This window comes from Schistocerca americana, chromosome X, assembly GCF_021461395.2.
Source record: "Schistocerca americana isolate TAMUIC-IGC-003095 chromosome X, iqSchAmer2.1, whole genome shotgun sequence".
In the NCBI taxonomy this organism is placed as follows: domain Eukaryota; kingdom Metazoa; phylum Arthropoda; class Insecta; order Orthoptera; family Acrididae; genus Schistocerca; species Schistocerca americana.
The window spans coordinates 133,050,480-133,064,809 of record NC_060130.1 but is presented as its reverse complement, the minus strand read 5'-3'; the positions used below and the strand labels follow the sequence as shown (position 1 = coordinate 133,064,809).

The 14,330-nt window shown below is 41.4% G+C and overlaps 1 protein-coding gene across 2 annotated transcripts in view; it reads right to left on the bottom strand.

Annotated features, from left to right (window-relative positions):
• Positions 1 to 14,330, bottom strand: part of LOC124556817 (transmembrane protein 183-like) — a 269,512-nt gene that overhangs the window by 120,921 nt on the left and 134,261 nt on the right. For both annotated transcript variants that reach the window (XR_006968701.1, XM_047130833.1), the window contains exon 5: positions 11,102 to 11,297. Coding sequence is in view for 1 of the 2 variants with exons in the window: in XM_047130833.1 (XP_046986789.1) it covers positions 11,102 to 11,297 (196 nt within the window). In the remaining variant the exon portion in view is untranslated. The remainder of the gene's footprint in view (positions 1 to 11,101; positions 11,298 to 14,330) is intronic.

Genomic DNA, 14,330 nt, shown 5'->3' with positions numbered 1-14,330 from the left:
AACGTCAACTGGAGTAGTAAACTCATTTTTCATGTCTCTGTTTCTCTCATCAAGCCTAAAATAACACTTTGATGGTGGCAGGCATCTAAAATGTGGTTCGTAAGAAAAGCATTAAAAACTGACAGCAATGGTGAAAAATTTTGTCATAACACAGATGTCAGCATTTATGCTTATGGTTTAACCAGTTAGCTGCTGTGATATTTTTGTTTTAATTCACCATGTTCATAAAGTTTTGCTTTTTTCTGCACGCGCACAAAGGAAATATCTCTCAAAGACTTGTGTTTTGACTTAAATTATAAGTTGTAGAATGTCAGACAATAGCTTGATTGCCTTGTACCCAGATACAAATTTCAATTTTTTGATGAGTTTTTACTTGCTGTACCACATTGATGAAATTCATTACCACAAATTATTGTATAAACACGGTATTGTACATTTAATTTCCTTCACTTATACAAATTTTATACAGTGTATTTGAGAAGATTGTTGTTTTTAATAATATATGCCAATTACATATGTTTTTGCTTGTACTGATCATTCCATATAGCACTTTCTTACTTCCTCTGCTATCTTCCTCCATCATCTTTGTCCATTCTTCCATCCACTTTCTTCTCTCCTCAGCCACTGTCTTGTTTGCCTCTTTCCTCTTTTTGTTATACTCCTCTCTTGCTAATTAGGTCCTTTCTCTGAACCACAGTTTTTGTTCTCCCTTCCCACTACCTCCTTGACTCTTTCATTCCACCATGGTGTCTCCTTAAACAATTTTCTGTCACTTGTCCTTCCACACACACAGCTACTGCAGCTTCTACCATAGCACTTTTAAATTGCCTTTATTCCCCTTCTCCTGTTTTTGGTTCATCCTTATGTAGTACTACATGATGTCAAAAAATAATTGATAATTAATGGTATTGTATTTAACATGTTATTGGTTTTGCAAACTTAATATGTTCAAAGAAATATTGTTGCTGATTCTAAAATGTATATAAGACAATTGTAACGTGAAAGAATTTTAGTTAGTAATATAAATATGTAAATGTGTAGCTTGAGGTGCTGGAGTCATGTTGGCAAAGAAGCCGTGAACAATGAATGTAAATTACTTCTTTGAGGATTTTAGCATGAAAAAACTTGGTACGGAAGTGCCTAGACAACAACTGGTGTGGACTCATGGCATGCAATCATACGTGTTCATACTTGCATGTTTGTCAAAAAAATAGTGCACAATATTAGACAGAATCGCCAAAAACAGGGCAAGTAATGTGAAGTTAAAGTGCTTCAAGAAGAAGAATTTACGAAATGACTTTGGATGTAAAACATCGAGGTGTGTGGCTTATGGTTAACATGGATAGCAACTGAAAGGTGGTAATAAGAGCATGTCATCTCTTGGTGTGTTATGGCCTTTTTCAATTCTGGTTGTTAATAAGTCAAAAAACGGTAGCGAAGATTCCGAAAAACCACTTTTCAAAATTATGACCACACAAATAAGGAAGCGCAAGTATATCATGCAGCTCGCCAGATGTGAGTCCTTTGCTATTTCACAGTGCATCGAATGAACTTCATCAAAGATTGATAAACTGTTTTAAACTTGTGTTGTAACAGACCTATCTCTCATTACTTATGACAGGAAGTGTAATAAATACATCTGATTAAAATTTAATACTATTGATACTGATAACCTCTTAGTAATGCAGAATCCTTTCAGTTGTTGTGAGTATGAAATGGGGCTAATATCCTAGGTCATGCAAGTTTTGTTAATAAAAGTTCCAAGCATCTTATTTAAATATTCCAACTAGTATCAGCCTGGATGGTAGACATAGGAAGATAATAAGTGTGTGCACATTATTGTACTTCAAACTTAACTGGGTACTGAGCTGAATCCAGACGAAACTGTTAGTGGTAATAGCAGATACGAATATCAACTGCTTTCCAGACTGTCTCACAAGTTTATGTTTCTGAAGTTCTTAGTTTAATAAGTTACTAATATTACTGGAAGTGTTGTAGCTACAAATAATTCAACTTAGCTTCCCCAAATGTTGTACTGGTCGCTTTTCACAGAGATGATGATGTGCCTATAAATAATTATTTGAGAGACTTGTGCCCATTTAAGATGTGAATTAAGTACTTCTGTTTTCCAAATAGACTTATTGCCATATGAGGGTTTAATGTGCTTCAGTGGCAAAAGGGTTATTGACTGAAGAAATGAGGGTATGTGGGATTGCATAGTAGTTATGAAATTAATGGCACTGTTTGACAATTAATGATACTGGTACTTAAGCCCTCAATGCCAAATGTCACAAATTCACATCATACCAACATTGTGCTAATAATTGGACACTTAACTGTTTTTGGGCACCAGTGTTGGTACATACTGATTCTGCATGGGGCTACCAATGCTTCTGACAAGTGCTGTATTCTCCTGAGTGCTTTAATTGTAGTATGGCAATTGCAGTGACCACAAATTTATCTGACTGCCTTGGGGCATACCTGGTCACCACTATAAATGGTGATAGTTACCAATTATCAAAGTTTTGTTCACATTTTTCAAATACTATTTTAAAGTTACAGTTTAACTAAAGGAGTGAAGATCAAAGAAAGAAGTTGGATCAAAATTGAGGGAGGACATTGCAGTGTACTGGGATACTACTAAAAGAATGGTTGAAGAACGACTAAAAGCACATATGAGCTGTTGAAGGGTAGGAACAGACAGCTCAGATGTTTAAGAACATGCTTTGCAGCTACCGGATTCAGTGCGACAAAACTTAGGCACTTGCAGCCACTAGCAGATACAATGAAAGTCTCTATAGAGGGGCCACAGATATAGCTAAACAAATAATTTTAATTGGAGGAGTAGGGTGTACAACTGGATGATATCTGGATTCTGGTGTTGAAGATGTGTACTGGTCTTCCACCATGGGGTGATAGCAACAGAAGAGGACACCACCTAACAATGGCCAATTGTGTTCAAGTATTTAAAACATATGACATCACACCTCTGCATGGGATCTCATGGAAACAAGTAAAAAGAATTTCACTTCTGTTTGTAGTGAGCCCAGGTGTGCGCGGACTTCCAAAGCAGCTACAAACCTCCCCACCCCTCAATGTCGTCCTCTGAAGATGGGGACAAAGCATTGGGTTTCAATAAGAAATTCATCTGACCGTGACATAATAGCCCGAAGTATTTTAATATGTGTGAGTTGTCATCCTGTGGGTGATATCAAAATGTGTGAGTACCTCTGATACTAGTCTCCATTGGAAAACATTTTCACGATCATGGATGTCTGTGCTTCAACATAATGTCTTCTACAAGTAACTTTGCGTTTTCCTGATCTTTGGCACTTGGCACACCTTTGATGACCACATAGCAGGTGAGAAGTCAGTGCAGACCATTATCCATCAATACCTGTTTGTTCCCTTTGGGAACCTCCCCAGAAGGTCAAAACCAATTCAGTGGAATAGCATTGCTGCAGGCAGGATTTGGTAGCACAAGTCTCCTGAAGGTAATTGCAGCACATGTTTCTGTTGCTGGGATGCCTTACAGAGGCTTACACTGTGTCTATGATTGGGAGTTGCCTGGTCAGTGATACTTCCAACTGATTCTGCTAAAAGTCTTCTTGAATCCTACGTGACCAGATGTTGCAGCATTGTGGAAATACTTCAAACTTCAGGAAAACTGGTCATAGATGAGCTGGGATGACATGCAACCATTTCCACACCATCCTCTCTCTCTCTCTCTCTCTCTCTCTCTCTCTCTCTCTCTCTCTTTAATTCTCCTAGTGTTGGCTTCTCCTTCTTCAAGACATCTATGTTTTTCAGGAGTACTGTATCTTCCCTTTGTTCAGTATCAAGGTCATTTAACATAATGATAACAGATTTTGTTCACAATGCTGCGTTCCACCAATGGTTTCTTTGAAAGGCAGTCAGTGTCCTTGTATTTGTATCTGCTTTACTATACCATTGTTACACCATACTTCTGAAACCTCAGTGCCCATCTCATCAGCCAACTTGACAGATCCTTCACGCCAGTCAGCCAGTGCAGAGGCTGGTGATCTGTCACAGCAGTAATTGGTTTGCCGCATAAATACGGTCAGAACTTGTTGATAGCCTAAATGTAAGTCACTCTTCCTCAATTGCAGACTAGTTCATCTCTTTAAGGCCATGGCAAATTTTTTCTTCCACCTCATTCCATGAAAATTTGTCATCTCCCTGCAGTAGTTCTTGCAACAAACACACTTTGGTACAGAAGTCCCTTATGAATTTCCAGTAGTACAAGCACATTCCAAAAAAACTTCTCACTTCACGAATGTGCGAAGGAGTCCAAAAATCTGTGACTGCTCTTATTTTCTCTGGATCAGGACATACTCCGTCCCCATTCACTATATTTCCCCAAGATTTTCCATTTCCAGGGTAGTGAAAAGGCACTTCTTTGGATTCAAATGCAGGCCTGCAGTCTGAACACACTTCAACACAGTTGTCAGGCAGCTTAGGTGGTCTTCAAATTTGTTATATATAAAAAAACTACAATATCGTCCAGTTAACAAAGACTCATCATCAATTTGAAGTGTTGAAGCGAGCTGTCCATAATATGTGGCTGGAGTATTACATATTCCTAACACTATGCTTCTTAACTCATTGAGGCTGCCAGGAGTTATGAACGCACTCCACTCCTTACACACTCACTCAGCCTCAAGGCACTCCACTCCTCACACTCTTGGCCTCACCAACCCTGATTTTCCAGTACCCTGCCTGCATGTTCATACATGAGAAATATTTTTCTCATTTCAAGCAATCCAAGGTATCACCAATATGCAAGAACTGATAGACATCTTTCTTTGTGGTTTTGTTCAGTCAAAAAAACCATGTGCAGTCCTTCCTCCACAGGTGAGGACCAAGGGCTCCCTGAACGTTCAATTATGTTAGCTTGCAGCATCTTCTCCACTTCCTTCCCAATCGTCAATCACTCATCTCGCAACACCCTGTATGAGCACTGGCTAATTAGTGGATGATGGTGTTTTACCATGGGCCACTTGATCTGTTTTTTTTTTTCCACTCCTGATTTGAAAGCATCCAAAAATTGATGCAGAACAGCTGTCTCTCATCAATGTTGTTACTCAGTCAGGTCAGATCCTATTGGCAGTACGATAGTGACTTCCTTCCCTGGCTGTCTGTGGTGGTAACAGAGCACAATTCTTTGTCTATGACACTAAGCTATCCATCCTGGACTGTTTTGGCTGTCCCCACGTGCACACCATCAGGGACGAGGTCTGGCTGCTTGTGACAATTGATGATCCTAAGTTATCCTCTACCACCTACAGTGCTTGTGATCATCGCTGGCACTTGTATTTGTACTGTGAGCCTGAATAGCTTTTTGCGATCAACAAAAAGCCTCAAAATTTGACCTAGCCTCTCAAGTGATGACTGGAGCTCATCTTGATTAAGCAGGGATAACAATGTCTTCAATGACGAACACCTGCCCAGAGCAATCTTTGTTATGTGTCTTTGTTGGTATAGTTTCGTCAATCTAGAGCTCTAATCTGTCACAGTCTCTGTCTCCTCCTCCTTGTGATACCTGGAAGTAGTCCCATCTGACAATAACATAACAATTACATTCCGTCAAAATGGCAAATTTGAAGAGCCATGTTCTGTCACTGACAGTCATTCTTGCAATACATGTTCCTGTCGGCTGGACATATTTCCCTTTTGTGAACTTCCACACAATCACTTTTGTATCATGGAACAGTCCTTTATAGCTAACAATGGTGTGCATCTCACATCAGAGAAAGAAAGCCACTGGGTCAACTAGTGCCCGAATAGGTTGGCCACCTATTATGACATTAATGAAATTTTCCGAATCTCAGCATCTGTCGCCCATAGAGGATTTTTCATCGAGACGGCCTTGTCTGTCTAGATCACCTAACTTCGTTTTCCTACAGACGGCAGCTGGACAAGCAGCTGGTATCTCTGTACCAAAATGGAGGATGGCTATGAAATGCTGGATGGTGACCTCACCTAAGGTACAGCAACAGGCTTCGTCCCACAGGTGAACTATAATCGTTCTTAGTTGGCTGGTGTAATAGAACTGTTGTGATGGTTGACATATGGAGGTGTAAAAGTAGTCAAAAACTCACCTTCTTTCTCTGCAGTAGTGTACAACATGTCCAAGGCGTCCACAATCCACCAATGCACCAATGTATTGCTCTAAGTCCTCCAAATCTATGTTATTCTACAAGATGTTATACCTGGATGGGAGTTCATTGTACCTGTATCAGTCAAGTGTCGGGCTGTCGTCTGACAGAGTCAGTGGGAGTCCAAGGAGGCCAAAGTTCATTCTTCATGGCTCATCTGGCTGGTGGCAGAGACTGGTGTTAAAGATTGATACAGTTCTTCTTTGAGATTTTCTATAACCTCCTGACATATGGGATCATCATTCATGGCTGCTGACTCTTGTGTACTCAGTCTAACATGTCTGGCTGTCATACAATGCTCTTTCTCTTCCCTTACTAACTGGCATATGAGACAGATGAGCTCATACTGATCTTCTGCAAGATATTTCGAGAGTCTTCCAATATCTTTGTTTAATCACTTATGTGGGTCACTAATAGGAATGAGGCAAGTACTAAACTTATCAGGCCGGCCGGTGTGGCCGTGCGGTTAAAGGCGCTTCAGTCTGGAACCGCGTGACCGCTACGGTCGCAGGTTCGAATCCTGCCTCGGGCAAGGATGTGTGTGATGTCCTTAGGTTAGTTAGGTTTAATTAGTTCTAAGTTCTAGGCGACTGATGACCTCAGAAGTTCAGTCGCATAGTGCTCAGAGCCATTTAAACTTATCAGGAATCGATATTTAATTCTCCACACTGAATTTAGTTTTAATTGTGTCATCTCATTTGTTAATTTGACCTATTGTTTTTTGTTGTAATGATACAAGTCCATCCATAGAGAAGGGATGCCTTTAATGCCACATTTTAGTTTCCTCCTGAAAGATCTTATGATCTACAAAACCGAATGTCTTGGCAAAATCATCGTAAATGAGAACATGGTACTTTTTCTCATTTAGAGTATTCTTTACAAAAGTCAGACTGAGCAGTTGTTTAAAACTTGTCAGAAAAGTGGTCCATTATTCTGTTACAAGCCACCTCCTAAAAAATTACTGACAACAGGGCACGAATATAGATTAGTCTATAATTAGAGGTTACTCCAGTTTTCTGCACTTTAATAAATGGGTATTACTACTGAATATTTCATTGGCCAGGAAACATTTTCTGACTCTTTGGCTGATTATAAATTGAAGTTGTAATCTATCAGTTGAGTTGGCAATCTTTTATCTACTGGCAGAGCATTCAGTGTACATCTACGTAAATCCAGTGTATCTGTATTTATTGGTCGATTTTTGTCCCAGGGTTTTCAGTACTGTTAGGAAGAATTCATTTAATCTAGTGACCACAGATTTCGATCTAACACCACCTGTTTTGCAACTGCTGCCATCAGGGTCTTTAATACCATTTGCATCAGTGCTTTTATTCAATTCATGTTTAATAATGGTTCAGAATGTCTCTGCACTGTTCTTAGAGGTCTGATATTTTTCTGTATGATTTTTGCCTTTTGGATAACATGGTGAAGATCTTTGCAGTTTTCTATTCCTGGCATACGATATTTTGACCCAGGTGTTAGCCATCATTTTTCTCAGCTTTCCTGGCCAACTTCAAAGGAAAATTAAATACATTGTGTAAGAAAATTCTTAAGAATTAAGTTTGTTATCTACTGTGCACTCTTGATAAGCTTCTTCCCATTTTTTGCCCAGAACAACCCAGTGAATAGTGTGACTAAATGGGCATTTTTGAGTCTGTGAAATTTTATTTTTCCCTTCTTAGCTAAACCTGTTTGATGGGAATGCTTTATCGCTGCAACTTGACCATCTGTTCACACAAATAATTTATCACGGAACTCTTAATTTCATGGAAGGCAAATTTAGGTATTAACTGCTCTTTTGCTATGTCGTCCTATTCTTGCTGGTAATGCTACTGGCGGGGGGAGTAAGTTATAGCTGGGCATCAGTAGCTGTATGTGCCGTCAATCAGCAATATCTGGTATGATGAAATCATCATTGAAATGCCCCCTCCCCCACCACACACACACACACACACACACACACACACACACACACACACACACACACACACACACTCACTCACTCACTCACTCACTCTCTCCCCTCCCCCCCCCCCTCTCTCTCTCTCTCTCTCTCTCTCTCTCCCCCTCTCTCTCTCTCCCCCTCTCTCTCTCTCCCCCTCTCTCTCTCTCCCCCTCTCTCTCTCTCTCTCTCCCCCCCCTCCCCCCCCCACCCCCGCCCCCAGTTTTTTCTACTGAGTCTTACTAATAATCTAACTAGCTGATGACGTTTAAAACATTTCCAGGTGGGTGCAGATACTGTATCAGAATTACTTTTTTGTACTTTCCCAGATCTATTATAAACAAAAATTACTAAAACAGCTGCTCAGTTCAGTACTTTTTATTTTATTTATTTATTTATTTATTTATTTATTTGTATGGCTCACATGGAGCTTAAAATTGCAGGTATATGACATTAGTAATACTACATATAACAGGAATATGAAAATACAATACTACATATAAAACTAACTAAATGTCAAGATCTAGTTTCCTACTCCATATAAGAGCTGTATCATCAGCTTTCATGAGGTTGCTCCAACTCCCCTGGTAGGAACACAAGGGGCATTCACCTCTAATGTGCTTGACTATCTGGTTCAGAACCCGACAGCCACAAACCGGAGACTGTAGCACCCCATTTGTAAAAATAGTCTGTGCATCGGCCATGCCCAGTGTGAGCTCTGTTCAATTTGACCCACAGTTTCCTGTCGAGTTCTGTGCCAGCAGTATCACAGTTATACTTTTGGAATCATTCATGCTCTTCAGGATTTTCAGTTATACTTTTGGAACCATTCACATTCTTCAGGATTTTCAATAAGCTGACAGCTCTGGTCCCACAGGTCTGTCACCCAGGTATTACTGGCATCTAGTTGTTGTGCTTGTTGTAATGGTGGGTTTCTGGAACAGAGTCTATTTCATTGTAAATTTGGTATGTCTTCCTGCATGGGTAATTCCAGGTTCTCCTGTAGCTTGCGTATTCATTAAGCAAGGCCTCACTTCTGCGGATTGCGGGTGGATAGATGTTGCTCAGCAGAGGAAGCCAATAAACAGTTGTTGGTGTGATTGCCCCAGTTATTAACCACATAGTATGGTTCAACTGGATGTTGATCAATTTGGTGTGGCAGCTGTTTAGCCACACTGGGGCACAATACTTGGCTGTTGAGAAGACGAGCACAATGGACGATGTGCACAAGGTATCTGCTGAAGCTCCCCATGTCATTCCACACAGTTTTTGAATAATACTGTTATGAGTTTTAATCTTGGAAGCAGTATTTACAAGATGTTTTCTATATGAAAGGATGCTGTCAAGGGTAACATCAAGGTACTTAGGGTACCTGTTATGACAAAGAGTGTTTCCATTAAGTTTCACTCTGAGTTCCATTTTAGATTGTTTGCTTGTCAGATGGACTGAACATACTTCAGTTTTACTTGTACTGGGTGTAAGTCACCACTTTCTAAAACATGCACTCATAACGGATAGATCTTCTGTAAGAATTGTCTCCACTCATCCAAGATCCTTGGATCTACATGCAAGAGCAATATCATCCACATAGCAGAATTTTGTTGACCTGGTATTGGGGAGATCGGAGATATATAGGTTGAATAACAGAGGGACTAAGACGGAGCCCTGTGGTAGACCATTGCTTAATTTCCTCTCCGTGCTCACATTTTCTCCCAAGTAAACACAGAAATATCTATTGTTTATCATGATGTTGATGAGAGATACAGTTTTTCTGCATCGGACTGTTTTTAGTTATTTGTATATCATCCATTCTCTCCAGACTGTGACATATGCTGTGGTTAGGTCCACGTATGGGACAGATGTCTTCACGTTTTCTTAGAAACCAGTCTCTATGAAACACATTAGGGCCAGTACCTGTCGCAGCAACTTCTCTGTGGCCAGAAACCTGCTTGATCAGCTGGGATATGTTCCAGAATGAAGCTGCTAATTCTATTATAGATTAGCCTCTCCAAGGGTTTATAAGTACAGCTCAAAAGGGAAACTGGTTTGAAGCTTTGAGGATGGTCAGCTGGTTTACCTGGTTTCAAAATTGCCACTATTTGTGTTGTCTTTAGGTCGTTGGGCAGTGATCCAATATCTAGGGTGTTGGAGAAGAAGCGGACCAGCCATTTTTTTCCACCATTACCCATGTTTATCAGAAATTCTGGGTTTATATTATCCATACCAGGTGCTTTATCATGTTTAGTTTGTTTCAAGACCTCATCCAATTCAGTCAGTGTAAACAGTGGAAAGAAACTGGATTCGTTTGGGCATTTGGTTACCTGATATACCAGGTTTCTGCCTGGATTTATTGGAGGCTCCGCCAAGCTGATGCATAGGACTCCACACCTTTCTACTTCAATGTCTGAAGTTTACATTTTCTACCATCTCACACCATCATACTCTTCTAGCAGTGTCAAGACTTTGTAGGAGCTCGTCTGCAATATCACTGTCATGCTTTGCTATACAGCGAGCAGTAGCAACAGTCTGGTGCTGCTGCTCGCAGTATGATTTCAGTTGCCTGAGACTCCAGTCGTGTGTGTGTGTGTGTGTGTGTGTGTGTGTGTGTGTGTGTGTTTTTGTATTGTTGACAAAGGCCATTGGCCAAAATGGTACATCATTTCATTTTTTGTGTATATAGTCACTCCTCCTATCCTTGTATTATGCCAAAAGTAATATGATACAGACTTGTTACCATTGCGGTGCAACAGTTCAGTTTCTCTCATTTCCAAATTATGTTCTGTTGTGCATAAAACATGTAGAAATACCTTCTGGTTTTTCAGTTACTTATAGTGATATGAGAAGCTCCTTTTTTTAATCATGCCATCTGTAGAAGATATTCCAAATGTCTACCAAGTACACTATCCTTTTCATAGTTATGATTCAGTGCACTATATAACTCAAAAACAGCTTAATCCACGATTTAAACAGAATGGCTTACCTCTTGAACAATTTGCACCAAAAGATGGCAGTGTAAGTGACATGCAGAGAATCTTTACATATTCTGGCAAATTTCCCCACACTTTCAGGAACAATGTAATCTGCTATGAGGAACCAAACATCAAGGGGGTATCTAACTCCAGGTTCTTCCACAACACATGGTATTTTTATCACCTCCTCAGATGTCGCAGCCCTTTCTGAAACAGCACATGTAACGGAACTCACATTAACAGTAGGAAACTAAAAACAATCTTTGGAAAATTCTACTGTTGCTAAGGAAAAATAACTATTAATAGCTGTGGACACAACAAAAATATCTTTAAACAAAAGTCCAATGTATTACCACAGGACACCAGATGAAAAAAAAGATGGTACAGGATTGGGCCTGGCTACAATAATCATACAAATAAATGGAAAAATAACAACTGTGTATGATCAAGTCTGTTTTTAAAGTATTTTCTGAGTCAGAGTTCATTTTATGCCAACAAACTCCTCTTGTACTCTTGCCACTTCACACATCCTTGGGTGGAATAACCTCTCATCAGTAGCACCAACTTCACAGTAAATGCTAAGTAAGTAACTCAGCTCCATCCACTCTCTTCCATTACCATGGATGCAAAATATGCAGAAAACAAACAATTTCTTGTGCAGTCTTTTTTTCCCCATCATTTCTAGAAGAATATCTTCTTGCAGAAGCAGTTCATGGATAAATATCTCCTTTTACAGATGCTTTATAGTGAAATTTCTGGGCAAGTGAATTTGTGAATGCCATTTGAAAATTACTGATAAAGGGTGGCCAGGGAGAATTGTTCAAATGGTGTTATTAGCAACAGGTTAGTACATCAGGATGATCAGACAGACAACTATATGGTTATAGATCATGAAACAATGCAGTGCTGTGTCCGTCTAAGGATGGTTTGATGTCGGTTTACCTGCCTCAGAATGCATTTACAGCCATATGACAGTTTGATCTTTTTTGCCCCTTATCCTCTCAGGTGTTATTTCCCCCGTTTACCAAAATCACCCCACATATATAACATAAATGTATCACTAAAATTATTCAGTGTCATCTCTCATTACACAAAAATTCAGTGTTGGTTGGTTGGTTTTGGGGTTTGATGGGGGCTAAACATTGAGGTCATCAGTCCCCTGTTCCAAACAGACATACTTGTAAAAGGCCTATACAGTACAAGCGTAACCTCTGCACCCAGAGGGAGGGAACATCAAGGGGTACAGAGCTAAAATGAACACCGCAATAACACAAAATAAAGGACACTTAAAAGGAGCAGAGCAAATAGCTGACTACAGTAAAACAGACTACAGTGGTTGATGGATCAGGTAAAAGGTCAACCACTCAACTACAAACGAAGAACATCCAGCTGTAAAGCATTGATAGAGGTACCAACACAACTTGTTACCATAAAAGACACTATTTTGGTATCCACGTCACAATTAAAAGTCGCTGGAGTGGGTGTAGCCTGAGAAATAATGCGAGAGCGCCCACACTAGAGTGAGTGATAAAACCCAGCTGCACGGATAAAACGTAAAACTGAGGCAGCTATAGAGGCATCATCACCTAGTATTAAAGGAAGTGCAGCTGGTAAATTAAAGGACAGCCGCAAGGGGGCTAAAAGGGTGCAGTCCATCAGAAGATAGACCCCTGTCAGCCCTGCATCACAGAGACACTTGGGCAGGTTCCCACAGCGAAGGCGATAGCTGTGGGTCAACCGCGTATGTCCAATTCAGAGAAGGCAGAGAACAATTGACTCCCCAGGGCAGGAGGAAAGGGAATTGAGTGCACAATAAAGAGCAACCAGCTCGGCAGTGAAAACACTGCTCCCACAAGGCAGGGAATGCTGCTCAACGTAGTCGCTGTGGATGAAAGCAAACGGAGTGTGCCCATCGACCACAGAACCATCGGTGTAGACTACATCTACACCACGAAACGAGGCAAGAGCCATCAATTGTTGACGAAGACTGGCAGGTGGAACGGAGGACTTGGAGTCGCAGGACAAATCCAAGCAAAGCCTCAAGTGAGGGAGGGACCAAGGGGGTAGAGGAAGAGGGCCGGAAGGATGGAGGAAGTGGAAAGGGCTCTAGTGAGAAGAGAAGGGAACAAATGCGGACTGCGATCGGGAGACCCGACCTAGGCCGCCGTCGTGGGGAGGGGAGTGCAGACAATGGAAAAAGGAGCCTGCGGTTTGGGTGGTTGGGCGAGGTGTGGACGTGGGGGGATGTATGACGCAAGCAACTGTTGTCAGCAGAATCGTAGGGGAGGGATTCCAGCTTCTACAAGAAGGCTAGTCACCGGACTAGTGTAGAAGGCACCTGTTGCCAGTGTGACGCCACAATGGAGAATCGCCTTGAGGATCTGCAACGTTGAAGGTGCTGCTGAGTCATACACCATGCTCCCGTGGTTGAGACGGGACTGGACTAAGGTCTTAGCTGTAGGAGGGTTGTTCGTGCAGCCCCCCAAACTGTGTGGCTGAAGCAGCGAAGTATGTTGAGGTGCCACCAGCACCGTTGTTTAAGCTCACAAAGATGAGAGGTCCAAGTGAGCTGAGCATCAAACAGCATGCCAAGAAAGCGATGTCTCCTCAATACAAAGGAGTTCATTGGCAAGGTAGAGCTCTGGATGGAGATGGACCGTTCGACCGTTCGACGACAACAGAAATGCATCACTCGGGTCTTAGAGGCTGAGAACTGAAAACCACGGTTGGATGCCCAAAAATGTGCCTTACGGATAGCTCCCTGCAGCCGCCGTTCAGAGACACTGATGCTTGGGGAACTATAATAAAGACAAAAGTCATTGGCATATAGAGAGGAACAGACTGATGGCCCCACCACAGCCGCAAGACCATTAATCGCCACCAAAAAGAGGGGAACACTGAGAACCGAGCCCTGCAGGACACCGTTCTCCTGAATATGAGAAGAGCTAAAATAAGTGCCAACTCTAACCCGAAAGGAGCGATTGGAGGGAAAATTCCATAGAAAAATATGAAATGGACCCCGAAAGCCCCATTCGTGCAGCGTAGCAAGGATATGATGGCGCCAGGTGGTATCATATGCCTTCCGAAGATCAAAGAAAACAGCAAATAGATATTCTCGCCGAGTAAAAGCTGTACGAATAGCCGACTCTAGCGAGACTAAATTGTTGATCGCTGAGCAGCCCTGACGGAAGCCCCCCTGTTGCTGGGCCAGGAGGCCCCAAGCTTCGAGGATCCACATGA